At 41.6% G+C, this 16,159-nt stretch overlaps 1 protein-coding gene across 1 annotated transcript in view; it reads left to right on the forward strand.

Moving 5' to 3' along the window:
* Nucleotides 1-16,159, forward strand: part of LOC124622346 (apoptosis-inducing factor 1, mitochondrial) — a 119,326-nt gene that overhangs the window by 87,057 nt on the left and 16,110 nt on the right. Inside the window, exons 10-11 of the mRNA XM_047148023.1 lie at nucleotides 12,435-12,613; nucleotides 12,738-12,890. Coding sequence (XP_047003979.1) covers nucleotides 12,435-12,613; nucleotides 12,738-12,890 — 332 coding nt within the window. The remainder of the gene's footprint in view (nucleotides 1-12,434; nucleotides 12,614-12,737; nucleotides 12,891-16,159) is intronic.

Below are 16,159 nucleotides of genomic sequence, written 5' to 3' on the forward strand. Positions count from 1 at the left end.
GTGCTTTAAGTGCTGGAAGTTCGGCCATATGTCTTCCCGCTGTACTTCCAGCATCACATGCCGAGATTGCGAACGCCCATCACATCCCAATACTCCATGTGCCCCGCCTTCCATCTGTGTCAACTGTGTAGAGTACCATTCGCCTTGCTCGCCTGACTGCAGGATTCTCCAGAAAGAAAGGAAAATAATGGAGTAAAAGACCCTGGACAGACTGACCTATACGGAGACTAAGAGAAAATTTGAACGCCTGCATCCTTTGCATATTACATCGTCTTACGCTGCAGCTACAACAGTTCTGGCACCATCAGCTCTGCCAACTCAGGTCACCTCTCAGAGCTGGAAGACTACACCTGCCCCCCTTGATGGTGTGGGGGCATTTCCCTCCCTGTTGCTCCTGCACCACCCACTTCAGGAGCAACAGCTCTCCAACTATTGGGGAAGTCCATTCCCCACTTCTAAGCTGGAGAAGTGTAAGTGTTCTTAGGCTTCTCTCACTAGGAAGGGGTCACTTTGGTCACTCCGTTCCCAGGTTTCTTCTAGTGGGAAAGACGACACCCACCAGTGGCTGTAGAGCCCAAAAGCAGCTGGTTGTCGTAGGGCTTCACACTCATCCTCAGTCCCAGAGACTGAGCCAGTGAAGTCCTCCCAGCCAGGAAAACCCAAGGAGCAGCGAGAGAAATCCAAAAAGAAAACCCCTAAGACCAAGGAAATTGTGGTGGCACCCACACCACTGCTACCTACAAGCGCTGCAGCTGAGGATGGGGTGGAGATTTTGGTGTCTGCTGAGGACCTAGATCTCGCCAGATCCTCAGACACACTGGATATAGAATGCTCAGGCATTAAATCTGTGGCAGCAGGTGACTCTGAGGCATAAACTGCCTCATTGAATGTTCCATGCCTTCCTAGTCTCATGATGTCATCCTCCAGTAGAATTTCAGTGGTTTTTTCCACCGCCTGTCTGAGCTACGGCAACTGTTAAGCTTTACACCTGCTATCTGCATTGCCCTCCAGGAAACCTGGTTCCTAGCAATGCGGACCCCTGCCCTCCATGGCTATAAGGGATATTACAGGAACCGTGTGACTATAATCAAGTGTCAGGTTGAGTTTGCGTTTATGTCCTAAACTCGGTCTGTAGTGAACATGTGCCCCTTCAAACCCTCTTAAAGCTGTCGTTGTCAGAATAACGATGATGCAGGAAATAACTGTCTGCAATATATATCTTCCTCCAGATGGTGCAGTACCCCTGAATGTATTAGCTGAACTGATTGATCAACTCCCTAAACCTTTCCTGCTTCTGGGAGATTTTAATGCCCATAACCCCTTGTGGGGTGGTACCATGCTTACTGGCTGAGGCAGAGATGCCAAACTTTACTGTCGCAATTCGACCTCTGCCTCTTAAATACTGGGGCCGCCACACATTTCAGTGTGGCTCATGGTAGTTAACTGGAGAGCACGTGACGACCTGTATGGTAGTGACCACTTCCCCATCTTCCTGTCACTGCCCCAGCGTCAGGCACACGGGCGCCTGCCTTCTTTGAACAAGGCGGACTTGGGTAACTTTCACCTCTGCTCTCACCGCTGAATCTCTCCCACATGGTAACATGGAAATGATGATTGAGCAGGAGACTAGCACAATTGTTTCTGCAGCAGAAAACGCGATCCCTCGCTCTTTAGGGTTCCCAAGCCATAAGGCAGTCCGTTGGTAGTCGTCGGAAGTCGCTGAAGCAGTTAAGGAACGTCGGTGAGCTCTATAGTGGCATAAGCGGCAGCACCCTTCCCTGGAGCACTTCATAGCCTTTAAATGGCTCTGTGCCCATGTTCGCTACCTTATCAAACAATGGAAGAAGGAGTGTTGGGAGAGATACACCTCCACCATTGGGTGCCACACGTCACCTTCCCAAGTCTGGGCATAGATCAAACATCTTTTCGGGACCGAGCCCTAACAGCTGCCCCTGGTGTTACCATAAATGACGAGTTATGTACTGACGCAAATGTGATTGCCGAGCACTTTGCTCGAGCCTCTGCATCGGAGAATTACCCCCCCCCCCTACCCCTCCCCCCCCCCCCCCCCCCCCACCCCGCCCCGCCCCAACCTTTTGCACACTCAAACGGTGGCTGGAAGGGAACATCCTCTCATCCACTACATGCTGCAGTGAATCCTATAATGCCCCATTTACAGAGTGGGAGCTCCTCAGTGCCCTTGCACATTTCCCCAACACAGCTCCTGCTCAAACCCGGTAGAAACCCGCTTGATGGGGATAGCTATCGGCCCGTCAGTTTCACCTACATTGTAAGCTGCTGGAATGTATGGTATGCCGGCGGTTCGGTTGGGTCCTGGAGTCGCGTGGCTTGCTGGATCCATCTCAGAGTAGCTTCCGCCAGGGTCGCTTTACCACTGATAATCTTGTGTCCATTGAGTCTGCCATCCAAACAGCCTTTTCCAGATGGCAACACCTGATTGCCATCTTTTTTGACTTACGTAAAGCATACTTGGCAACGTCATATCCTTGCCACATTGTGTGAGTGTGGTCTCCAGGGACCATTCTCGATTTTTATCCAAAACTTCCTGTCACTACATACTTTCTGTGTCCAAGTTGCTGACTCCCATAGTCCCATCCATATACAGGAGAATTGAGTCCCGCAGGGCTCTGTATTGAGTGTGTGTCTATTTTTAGGGGCCATTAACCGTCTAGCAGCAGCTGTCGGGCCTTCTGTCTCACCTTCTCTGTACGCAGACGACTTCTGCATTTTGTACTGCTGCTCCAGTACTGTTTTTGCTGATCGGCGCCTCTAAAGAGCCGTCCACAAGGTGCAGTCATGGGCTCTAGCCCACGGCTTCCAGTTTTCAGCCGCAAAGTCATGTGTCGTGCACTTCTGTCGGCGTCGTACCATTCATCCGGAACCTGCACTGTACCTTAATGATGATCCACTCACTTTTGTGGAGACATACCAATTCCTTGGACTGATTTTTGATGCTCGATTGACTTGGCGCCATCTTCGTCAGCTTAAGCAGAAGTGCTGGCAGCACCTCAATGCCCTCTGTTGCCTGAGCAACACCAATTGGGGTGTAGATCGCTCTACGCTGCTGCTGCTGCTCTACAGAGCCCTTGTCCAATCTCGAATTGACTATGGGAGTGTGGTTTATGGTTCGGCAGTGCCTTCAGCATTGCATTTACTCGACCCTGTGCACCACTGTGGGGTTCAATTAGCAACAGGAGCTTTTAGGACGAGTCCGGTGACCAGTGTACTGGTGGAGGCTGGTGTCCCTCCACTGCAGATCAGACGTGCACAACTACTTGTCAATTACGCATCGCACACTCATTGTTCCCCCGAGCATCCGAATTACTGTCTCCTTCTCCCACCCGCGGCAGTCCATCTTCCGCATTGGCAGCTCAGATGGGGGCTAACACGATTGCAGTTCGCGTGGGACCCCTTCTCTCCGAACTGGAGTCCTTCCCTGTACCACCTCTACCTGTGGTCTTTTCACGTACACCTCCATGGTGTACCCCTCGGCCGCAGCTTCGTCTGGACCTTTTGCATGGCCCTAAGGACTCCGTTAACCCCGCCGCTCTCCGCTGTCACTTTCTCTCGATTCTTGACGTGTTCTGGTTATCTGAAGCGGTTTACACCGACGGCTCAATGGCTGATGGTCACGTAGGCTTCGCATATGTTCATGGAGGACATTTTGAGCAGCACTCCTTGCCAGTTGGCTGCAGTGTTTTCACTGCAGAACTGGTGGCTATATCTTGTGCTCTTCAGTACACCCGCTCAAGCCCTAGTGAGTCATTTCTCTTGTGTGCTGACTCTTTGAGCAGCCTAGAAGCTATCAACCAGTGCTACCCTCGCCACCCTCTGGTAGCATCCATTCAGGAGTCCATATATGCCTTTGAAGAAAAGTCCCGCCGTTCCGTGGTGTTCGTGTGAACCCCAGGACAGATCGGAATCCCCAGCAACGAACTTGCCGACAGGCTGGTCAAACAGGTGACGCGGAAACTGCTTCTGGAGATAGGCATCTCTGAAGCTGACCTGCATTCTGTGTTACACTGCAGGGTTTTCCAGCTTTGAGAGTCTGAATGGCATAACAGCACGCACATTCAACTGCGTGTCATTAAGGAGACTATGAATGTGTGGAAGTCTTCCATGCAGGCGTCTTACAGGGAATCAGTTGTCCTCTGCCGGCTCCACATTGGCCATACGTGGCTAACACATGGTTACCTACTCCGTTGCGAGGACCCACCTCAGTGTCACTGTGGCTCCCAAATGACAGTCGTCCAGCTCTTGCTGGTCTGCCCACTTTTAGCCGCTCTGCGGCAGACGTTTAACTTTCCCAGCACCCTGCCTTTGGTGCTGGGTGACAGTGCCTCCACAGCAGCTTTAGTTTTATGTTTTATCCATGAGAGTGGGTTTTATACTTCTATGTAGGTTTTAGCGCATGTCCTTTGTCACTCTGTGTCCTCCACCGTAGTGCTTTTTGGGTGGAGGTTTTAATGTGTTGCAGAGTGGCTGGCTTTCCCTTTTATTCTTGTGGTTGGCCAGCCACTGTAATCTGCTTTCATGTTTTACTCTCTTCTGTTTCTAGTGTCTCTCTGTTGTTTTCTTGTCCTCTTTTGTTCCTTTAGTGTTCATTGCCTTCCCTTCAGTCTTGTGGCTTTTCCTTTCTTTCCATTTTGTGTTATATGTTTCATCCGTTTTATTCTCACACTTGTGGCATTGTTTTATTAAGAACAAGGGACCAATGACATAGTTTGGTCCCTTCTCCCTCCTTTAAATTAGCCAACCGGCCAACAATAAAATGGTTATTGCCGAAAATATATTGACAGCATGTTAAATGAAGGGCGGGCTCTTCCATCTGGTAGATAGTTCACAGCTCTATAAATCTGTTCATCATAATGCTAAACCTGATGTAAACATACACAAACGTGATGATTGGTCAGCAGCCGTACCACTCATGCACTGGTGTTACGCTCTTCAAAGTAGGTCCTACTTCTGTATTACATGATCTTATTACTAAGTTACTTTAAATGAAACTTTAAGATATTCAAATGTATTAACAACCATCAACGTTTTTCTTAATCATGCTTTAGGTACATAGTTTTTATTTCAAAAATCGTGTACAGTCACAGCCTCTCCAGCGTTGTGCTCGGTTTGTCGTGCTGTTAATGCATAATATGGAAATGGCGGAAGCTGCTTTCTGTTGTAATGAAACAGGCACCTGTAACGTGGTTAAAAAGTGCCGAGAAATGGGCTGTTCTTAATGTTTCTCATAAATTTACGAAAATAATCTGATTTGAAGTTGTATGTACCACAGTTGATTAGTAGATTCGAATCAAACTGGTAGCGCAGTCAGTAGCGTAATAGTAGCTTGAATAACACAGTGTTTCGTCCGTAGGTTCAAATCTTACCAGTATCAATTTTTGTTTCTCATTCTATTTCAAATACCTACATCTCGTAGCTATAAAAATTATGATTTTTTTTTATGAATAATGCAAGTAGTCTTGTTTTAAATTACATATTGGACACTAAATTCCTGTTTCCAATTAAAACAAAAGTTCTTAATTATCGATGTCCTATGACAGACTGTTCATAAAAGTTGCTTAAGAGAACATAATTTAATTTTTTAAGGCAAAAATGAAAAACCAAATCCTCTTTGTTTGGACTATGTCCATCGTTTTATGCCACAGAGGTAGATAAGTATCGTAGAAACATGAAAAAACAATCATTTTCACAGCATCGAGCACATCATACAAATGCTGCATTTTTACATTTGCTACTGTACCATTACAATATGAACCCAACAGAACTACATTAAAGTTGCAGAACATCAAATTCTGCATAAGAATCCCCTAAAATTTAAATTTGTCTCGCACCTGTGCAAAATACAAATAAAAATGTGAAAGAATTAGCAGCATCAAACTCTAACTAAGATTTATTTTGTGAAGTCATATTACTTTTGAATGTCAAATCATCCACATTCATCCAAATACTCAGATCTAAGGGCAATTTAGTGAGCCACCTACCTACTTAGGTAGTTAGTTCTATGTGTTAGTATTAATTTAATTAATTACCATGCCAGTCCAAAATGATGATAAACAGGTTTAAAATTTTAAAAAATAATAAAATTTTAAAAAACCAAATGAAAGATTTTATTAATGGAAATGTATTTTAATTAAAATATAAAACTGATCAGAGAAAATTTTTTTTACATTCTTTCAGCAATTATTAATCTACATTTATATTCATTTACAATTTATTTTTTGATGTTTTTGTATGTTTCAGGGAAGTGGTCTTGGGAAGGAAATGTGGTCATATAATTCTTCATCCTCTTCTGGCATGGGATCTAAATAGATTTTCTCCTCAGTGGTGTCAATCACATTGTCGATTTGCATGTAATCAAGGAAAATGTTCTCTTCTGCTAGTATTAAGACATGAAAGCCCCTGGCAATTGCTGCATATAGCCAAGCAATGTATAGATACTTTCCTGCAGGAATTAGCTGCTTGGCATTTCTTTTTTCTTCTGCAGGATCCCTGGCTGTTGGCTGGTTGCAGTGGGGATCAGGCCATTTTTTGTAGTCATCCATCCTCATTTCAGAGGAATCGTTAGCGCCAGGATTTCACCCGGAACAAGTCCCGCCCACTCACCCCCGGTTTTCCCGGTCTTTGTTCCGCGCCTGGGCTTGGTTTCAGTTGACCCACGTGGTTTACCGCGTTTGGCTGCACTTGGAGTGAATGTTAAATTAATATCTTGCTAGGTCCTAAATTTTGCCACATACTTAAGACACATTACAAAAAACGTGCACAATTGGCCTGAGCTGAGTCAGGTACTTCCACAGCAAACATAAGAGAAAACAATTTAGCACTGAATTCTTTAAATACGAGAACTCAGTATTCAGATGAATAGCCTATGAAGAAACATACTTCTATGTGAGAAAAAGCACCCAAAGCTAAAACAGGAAAAACCTACCCTCAAAGAATAATTTGCTTGGAGAAAGAGGAACCACGGTTTTTAGAACTCAGACAGTATATGCCAAACAAGCACCAGTGTTCACTATAATTCCAGAGGGCATCAAAATTACTTTGTTCTTGCTAGATCAATCCAGGCTGTTTTTGCGTGTTACTCACTGAATAGTTTTGCTGAAAAGTTTTAGGGGTGGAAGAAGCGCTGGCACAGCATGAAGGACGTTTTACAGCCGTGAAACACTGCAGCATTTATTTCCTTCTTAACTGCTCTGTGACAAACATAAACATCATCATTATTATTTTTAAAAATGGTTTGAATGACATGAAATTAATTTATCTTTTGGTTAAAAATAGACAGAACAAAGAATAACGACAGATTATTGTCCTGAGACGTTTGCAACAGCATATAGGACACTAATTACGCAGAACCGCCACAATTCTTTATAACCTCGTTTATAATGTGCAAGTATGGCATTGGAAGAATTTAAAAGTTAAAATTCACCCATTACCCCTGCAAATACTAACGAAATATGTCATATAAGCAAATATCTTACTGCTTTCATTAGGCAGTTCTACTTCATGGCATTCTTATATTCTTTAATTTTCGTGAGCTACTATGAAGGTCTACATAAACAAAACGACTTTCACTTATTTCTGTATAACGCTGCTTTTAGACAACAGAGTTAGTCGACTGCATCCGCGGCTTTACTACCGACATGAGAGATTCAAAACCATTGTTTTCGCATTGTATGTTTGCTCTGCTGTTTCTCTCAAATAAACGTACTATAATAAGTGAATTAGTTAATGAAAATTTGTCCGTATTGCCTTTCAATAAAATCACGTTATTTTTTTGTTTTCTACTGCTGGCGATGGTTTCAATCCTCTATAAATATTTTTATTTCTTTAATAATACACATTCGTATTATATTACTATCCCTAAAGACTTAAATTTCTTATCATTACTAAATTTCATCACAGTGTAACATGTGTTGGACTGTGACGATAACAACTTTGATGTAACTTCCAGTTTGCTGAACTGGCGACTGTTTAGGGGAGGGCCTTCTACTTTGGATAGGCGTGGAGGGGGATGAATGGGCGGGACTTGTTCCGGGTGAAATCCTAGCGCTAAGGGCACGTTCATTTCAGTGGATCCATCTGATGGTTTCTCCATATCTGTACATGCAAGTAGACCCCAAGGGAATGCTGGTGAGCATCAGTAGTAGGCAGAGAAGCCAAACTGAAATTACTATTTTTCAATAAAGGCCTTTGGAATAGTTGCTGACAAATTTCATTCAAAGGTTTGGAGCTGGCACCTGTGCACAAACGCATAATGAACTTAACTCCTGCCCCAGCGACCTTATCACGAGTGATTTTGGGATCCACGATATCTGAGATGATGTGTTGGAGGTTTGCGTCCCTTTGAAATGTGTTTATAAATTTGATTTTGCCATGTCGAAAAAATGTATGGGCGGTGTCACGGCCACAGAAGGTGTGATGTTTCAAGGAGTCTGCATCTTCAGTGGCCCACTTGACCTAGTACCCTTAATCATACAATTTTTCTGTCAATACTGAGGTGGCACATTTCCTATTAAGTTAGTTTAGTAAGAAACATTCTTTTGGCATAGTTGGTGACATTGTCTCATCAAATAATCAGAAGCTGATGACATGGTGCAGGCTGTTCACGCACTTTCAACAGATTTTACGTTTCCCTTTGTTTTCTCCTCAGGGTATCCATCAGATACTAAATGCTGTTGGATCTAAAGTGTTTCCTGACATAGTTCATGTATTTTTCAAGGCTGGAGGAAAACATTTCATGAATACCCTACAGAACCCAGTGTAAGAGGAACCCACTGTCAAGGGGGAGGTCTTTCATGCTTGTGATCTTAACATTGACTGGGTTGAACAGTTTAAAGAGGTCTGATTTTCTTGTCTTGTGCATTATTCCATCATCATCAAATAGAGTTAATGGATATGAGCCTAACTGAAAGACGAAGTATGATAAGAGCTATTGGGCTGACTTCTCATGGAAAGCACTTCAACTGACAGGTACTTGACTTTAAACTCCGTGGCTTGCAGGGGCACTACTCAGCTCCTCCTCACGAATTGCACTTCCTTAAAGTTTCTCCCCTTGAATAATTTCCATGTTTTCCCTCCTCTCTGTTGGATACTCTTTGAGTGATTATCATAAACCCAAGTGGGTAACACAGAACACTGTAAATTAACTACTTGAACAATTAAATTAATAAATGGAGTTACCTGTATAGGTGGGCAGGTACCTAACTAAATTGCCTTTACATATGATATTTGGACATTCAGAATTAATTACACTTCACAAAAAAGTTTTAGCAGCAAATACTTCCACATTTTTATTTGTAGTTTTATGAATTTTAAAATTTAAGAGCTCTTTTGCACTGAATTCGATGCTCAACAATTTTCTGTATGACAGTTTTTCATTTAAAGTAGCTGTTTTCCAGATACAGGCGTTGGAACATGAGCCTAACTCACTCTCCCATCAAATTGGTAAAAATTGAAGATCTTTGGTGATACATATGGCTAAATGGCAGAATAAATTTTATTTTGGTGTTTTGGGAATATTCAGTAATGTTTATTTTGGTGTTTTTGGGAATGTTCATTTTGGTGTTTTTTTGGGAATGTTCATTTTGGTGTTTTTTTTGGGAATGTTCATTTTGGTGCTTTTTTGGGAATGTTCATTTTGGTGCTTTTTTTGGGAATGTTCATTTTGGTGCTTTTTTTGGGAATGTTCATTTTGGTGCTTTTTTTGGGAATGTTCATTTTGGTGCTTTTTTTGGGAATGTTCATTTTGGTGCTTTTTTTGGGAATGTTCATTTTGGTGTTTTTTTGGGAATGTTCATTTTGGTGTTTTTTTTGGGAATGTTCATTTTGGTGTTTTTTTTTTTGGGAATGTTCATTTTGGTGTTTTTTTTTTGGGAATGTTCATTTTGGTGTTTTTTTTTTTTTTGGGAATGTTCATTTTGGTGTTTTTTTTTTTTGGGAATGTTCATTTTGGTGTTTTTTTTTTTGGGAATGTTCATTTTGGTGTTTTTTTTGGGAATGTTCATTTTGGTGTTTTTTTGGGAATGTTCATTTTGGTGTTTTTTTTTTGGGAATGTTCATTTTGGTGTTTTTTTTTGGGAATGTTCATTTTGGTGTTTTTTTTTGGGAATGTTCATTTTGGTGTTTTTTTTTGGGAATGTTCATTTTGGTGTTTTTTTTGGGAATGTTCATTTTGGTGTTTTTTTTTGGGAATGTTCATTTTGGTGTTTTTTTTTGGGAATGTTCATTTTGGTGTTTTTTTTTGGGGATGTTCATTTTGGTGTTTTTTTTTGGGGATGTTCATTTTGGTGTTTTTTTTTGGGAATGTTCATTTTGGTGTTTTTTTGGGAATGTTCATTTTGGTGTTTTTTTGGGAATGTTCATTTTGGTGTTTTTTTGGGAATGTTCATTTTGGTGTTTTTTTGGGAATGTTCATTTTGGTGTTTTTTTGGGAATGTTCATTTTGGTGTTTTTTTGGGAATGTTCATTTTGGTGTTTTTTTGGGAATGTTCATTTTGGTGTTTTTTTGGGAATGTTCATTTTGGTGTTTTTTTGGGAATGTTCATTTTGGTGTTTTTTGGGAATGTTGTGTAGGATGTATTGTTTCGAATTATAAGCAGAAAACTGTAAGAAGTCCAAAAATGCCAGTTTTTTGCCTCAAACATTTAACACAAACCAGAAACTGCCTCAACCTTACTTAATTCTTATTAGGGATGCATAACATTGATTAAGATTATTTCCTGCTTGTACGTGTTGGCCAGCGCGTCCTTTATCTGGGCAGTTTTCCTGGTCTGGTAGCCTTGTAGATCAGTGTGCAAAGGTTTACGTAAATTTTGATCGTATGCATTTCTTGCATTAATGTTTTTAGTAATTTAGTAATTCATGTATTATTTCATGTAGTATTATCACACTTTCTTGGGAAATAAACACCCCCGGTTTGTCTGCTCACTGCATCTCCAGTGGTTCAGAAGGTGAGATGTGGAAGGGTCGTTGTATCTTCGTGAAACACACTGTAGGTGCTTTGTGTGAGCTAGTGCAGTAAAGAGAATGGGAATTGCCTTCTCACTCTTAATTTTGGTGACCTATGAAGAAGGAGAGCCGCGCGGGATTAGCCGAGTGGTCTAAGGTGCTACAGTCATGGACTGTGTGGCTGGTCGTGTGTGTGTGTGTGTGTGTGTGTGTGTGTGTGTGTGTGTGTGTGTGTGTGTCCTTAGGTGAATTTAGGTTAAGTTTTCATACAAATTTTTTGAACATATGAAGGAGAGAATTGCATGACCATGTGGTGGCCTTCTGCTGCGCGTCTCTTAGCAGCTTCATAAATTTCTAGTTTTCTACAGCTATCTGCTAAGGCAGCGAGTTTCTTCCTTTACATGTTGAATTCCGCCCCAAGCTGTCAAGTCCGCCATGCAGCTGGATACCTGCCTACTACAGCCATTGGCAACTGGTACAGAACAATAACTCGGTTCCTAGTGGGCTCCTGCCAACTTAGTGCTCACTCTATCTGTCTTAGTATTCTGCTCACAGCATCATCATCATGTTTGTCCCCCACTGCAATGGACCTGCTGCGTGGTGAAGCACTTCATGGTGAGAGGCTTACTATTCACCCGTACTACACCATCTCTACATATGCTAAGCAGCCTGGTTTGTAAATTGGTGTATATGCTGCAAGACTTTCTTATTCCATGCCTCATGTTCATAAAATTTGGTGTCGTGCTGGTGGCACTCAGCGGCAAGGTAGTGACTTCGTTTGGTATTCACTATTCCTACCGTGCCGCGCCATTGTCTACTGTCACCACATCGGCGAGTAACTTTCTGCAATATCTGTTAGTTTTAACACCATTTCATGTTTTACACTGCCCGTTCTCAGTGCTAATAGATTAACTTTCCAGTGGTATCATTCGAACAAATAATTATTGTATGATCGAAGTAGAGTCCCTTGTGTTCAGAAAATAATCTAAAACCTTGTATGATTTAGGTTGTTCGAGAAAATTTGTGTCCTTGGAAAGAACCTGAAAGTCCTTAGTTTGTATGAATCAGTGATAATGTGATCATGATGGATTCTCTTGTAATACACATTCGTCTGCTTCAGTTACCTTTTAGGCCGAACTCCTCTGAACTTGTTCTATATGAGAGTTTGTTTAGTGATGAATCACGAAGATAACTCAGTTTTGTAAGAGGTGGTCGCGCGGTTTTGTCATCATTTGGATATAAACATAAACAAAGTTATTAAAAAATTACATTCAGTGTCGTGATGTTTTTACTAAGAAATTAATGTTACCATGTGATTTGGCTACAAAATTGTGTAATGATCATTCATGTTACTAGCATGATGGTAGATGAATTTCCTCTTTTGTTATTTAGTAATTAGTGGTGTCTAAATATTTTCCATGCATAGAATTATATAGTTCTTCCATTATGCACAGGAAAGCATTACTGGCATCAGTCTATGTTTTGGTCTGATCTGGGACCTGATGTTGGCTTTGAGGCTATAGGCATTGTTGATTCACAATTGCCAACTGTTGGAGTTTATGCCAAGCCATGTGATGATAGTACTTCTGATGCCAAAATATCAGCCATAGATGCAAAAAATAAAGGTGAAGAGGTATGTTGCTATTATGTATAATGTGTACTGACTTTTGACTCCTTTTAAATAAGTTATGGTATCTAGTTGTGTTAAAATTTATCTAATAAATAAAAGTATTCCTTCGATTTGTTCTTTGGAATAGGACAAGATGCCAGTACCAGCAACTGTATCAGCTCCTTCTGCACCAAAGAAAGGTGAAAATTATGAGAAAGGTGTCATCTTCTACCTAAGAGATGAAACAGTTGTGGGAATAGTCTTATGGAATGTATTCAACCGAATGTCCACAGCACGACAGGTAATATCATTGTGAAGAATACTGGCTCATTATTTATCATTAATTATGAAAGCTTATAATTGTTTTGGTTTATATATAGTTAAGCAGTTGTGTTCATTTGCATCCCCCCAAATGACCTTATTGTCTTCACACTAAACATCACCTCGCACCACCCTTTTCTTATTTTTGTTGCTGTGCCCACTTAATACTTTTCCTCTGTAACCCACATTGTTGCCCTGCATTTCCACAGATTATTTTTCTTTCCCGCCTTCCAAATATTTTTGTCCTCTCCTCTCCTTTCCCCATTTTTCCTTCTAGTGTCCCAACACACATCACCTTGCCACCCTAACACGTTTGCTGCTGCTGATGCTTGTAAAAATAAACATGAGCCACTAGCCCATACATTTTTGTACAAACAGCAGTGTGTCCGGGAACAATTTTGTTCCTACCGTTTTATATGTATATAATTTTTTTCTATGGGCTTAGTTGTCTGTGTGGTAGATTGTTCGAAATGACAACTAGTCAACAGACCCCCAAACCTACTAACCCTAAAAAGAATAGGAAAATGGAAAAAGTCTCTGCTGATTAAGTACTGAATGTATTACAAGACAGCGATTTTGAGTTTGAAGACGAGTTGGAGGAGGATGGCTAGAATCTCGAAAATACGGAAACCTGTCTTAATGACGATACTGTGGAATAAAGGATATGTGGAATCAATAATTGTGATGAAATCATAGATGATGAAGAACCTACACTGGCACACATTAATAAGGTGAAACCAACCATGATGAACCACATTACAGGCATTGTCATCCATTTACAAAACAGGAATGTGTACTCATTCATCCCACCAGCATTTTTCCTGTGAATTTCTTTAGGCTACTACTTACAGAAGCCATTCTCCAGCATCTAGTTCATGAAACAAATAATGCTGTGACTACATTTGAGCAATAATACAAAAGACAGGTACAGGATTTTTAGTAAATACCAAATATTTGTCTTTCTTTGGTATTTCATTACATATGGGTAATATGAAAACCCTTGATCACTGGAGTATCGGAAAAAAGAAAATCTGTTTCAAAAAAGAGAAATAATGATGACCATGAGCAGGGGCAGGTATGTGACTTACTCATTAATTTTGCTAAGAATTCACAGCCAGAACACCCAGTAGTAGATGATCAATTACATAAAATATGACGTATTCTAAATTACTTCAACAATAGATTGTGTGGAGTTTATTATTCAGGAAGAGACCTATCTTTAGATGAATCAATGATTCTTTGAAGGGGGAGATTGGTCTTCAGACAACATAATGAAGTAAAAGGCATAAATATAGTGTCAAAATATACATGCTAAACAACCTGGATAGTCGTGTAAAAAAAGTGCATTGTGTACATTGGGTTGCTTGCTGATAAGGGTGGAAAATCCCACGCGGAGAAGGTCATGTCGCGTGTGTTGAAAGAGAAGCTGCATGTTGACCATCATATTACATGAACAATTACTCAGTATTTTAGTGATAGCTAAAACCTTACCTTATTGAATCTGAAAATGCATTGCACTGGGACACTGAGAGTAAATTGGAGGAACACTCCTAAAGAAGTACTGACTGCAAAACTGATTGAAGGAAACACAGTTGCTTACTATTTCGAAGGCGTGATGACTGGAAAATGGAAGGTTTGATGAGACTTTAGTTAAATTTCCACAGAAGTTCAGAACGCAGTGGTGCAGATGATGAATTCACAGCAGCAGTTCGCAAACTCTTGACAGCTTTCAAACACAGTGTGACTGTCTGGGACTGAGAGGCAGGATCAGTGTCATATGATTTATATAAAGGGAAGACTCTCCACTGGCCCAATAAACTGTTACTCCACTTAACTGATATGCTGCATTCCGATTCGGATTACCTTTACAACAAGTACTCAGTGTGTGTTGAACAGGGCAAGCGTACAACACACCATATGAGTTTAGAGACTGTTCCGTGAGTCCTGGATACTGCCTTAACTCATGTGATACGTTTAGTCACCGTTTTGTTTAACAATGAATATTGTCAGTATTTCCAAAAAGATGTTCTCATTACCTTTTTTCCCTGCTTCGGCAAAGATTTGCATTTTTCTCATGTTTGAATTGTTTCTTTTCATTGTCTGTAAATCATAGGAACTATTGAGATTGTTTGAAATAATTCTTGTAATATTTCCAAGCTTATGACATGACCCAACTATGACTGATGTGCTGAATTAGCTGTCAGTACTTACAGTACACGACAAACACTGCAAAACTGTTCTAGACCAAGATTTTGGCTCCTAGCGCATGTATGCTTATGTGTCCCAGGCATGAGTGACAGACCGCTGCAATTTGACCCCGCCCCCTCCCTCCCCTCCCCCCCCCCCTCCCCCTCCCCGCCAAATGTGTGATATGAGAAGCGATTGGTCACCTATGTGACGGATCACTGCAGTCTGTCACTTGGACCATTTAGAAGTTTCTGCCTCGTAGGTCAGTGGGTCATACTTAAATCCACAGCAAAATTTTGTTAAGCCCCTCTCAGCCACCAGTCCCTCTCCACTCCCCCCAACCTCCCCCCTCTGCTGTCCTGCGTATTCTCTCTCTCACAGCCAGCACCTTCTAACACCCTCCATCTAACTTTCTTACATCCTCCTTCCTTCTCTCCATCCTTCCCTCTGCCATCTTACACACTCTTCACCATACTCCACTATCCGCTGACACTCTCCCAACGTCTGTAATCCCCCCTCCACTACTGTCCTTAACTCAGTCTCCTCATACCCATAGGCAGTGGCATAATATGAAAAAAAGTGTGGTGAGGTGATAAAATTTAAGCAGTCTCATGTTTTAGCCAAGCAGCCACTTAACTTGTAAGAGAAAAATAATAGAGGCCATCGAAATAATAAAGTGACCAACCAACATAAACTAAGAGCAGGACGCTGGGCTCCTGCCATCTTGGTTGTGAACTGCTGCCAGTTACATTACTTGTAGAGATACCCTGTTGAGTCCTCGAAACACCATATATGAAGGTTACATGAAGTATTGACAGATACCAGGTCCCACCATATAATATGTAAACAGCACTGTGTCATAGCAGCTTCCACTAGATTCTACCCTCTCCCGCGGGGCCTCTCCACTCTGATGGGTTCGTGCTTGGCTACCACAGGGTCCCTTGCCTTTGCAGCGTCTTTTCCCTTTCCATGCTGCATGTCTATCCGTCTATCCTCTTGCTGTTCTTTTTCCCCACCCTTGGGGATCATGTCTGGGCTGTTTTTTGAAATATATTCTGCATT

The sequence above is a fragment of the Schistocerca americana genome, chromosome 7 (assembly GCF_021461395.2).
Source record: "Schistocerca americana isolate TAMUIC-IGC-003095 chromosome 7, iqSchAmer2.1, whole genome shotgun sequence".
NCBI lineage: Eukaryota > Metazoa > Arthropoda > Insecta > Orthoptera > Acrididae > Schistocerca > Schistocerca americana.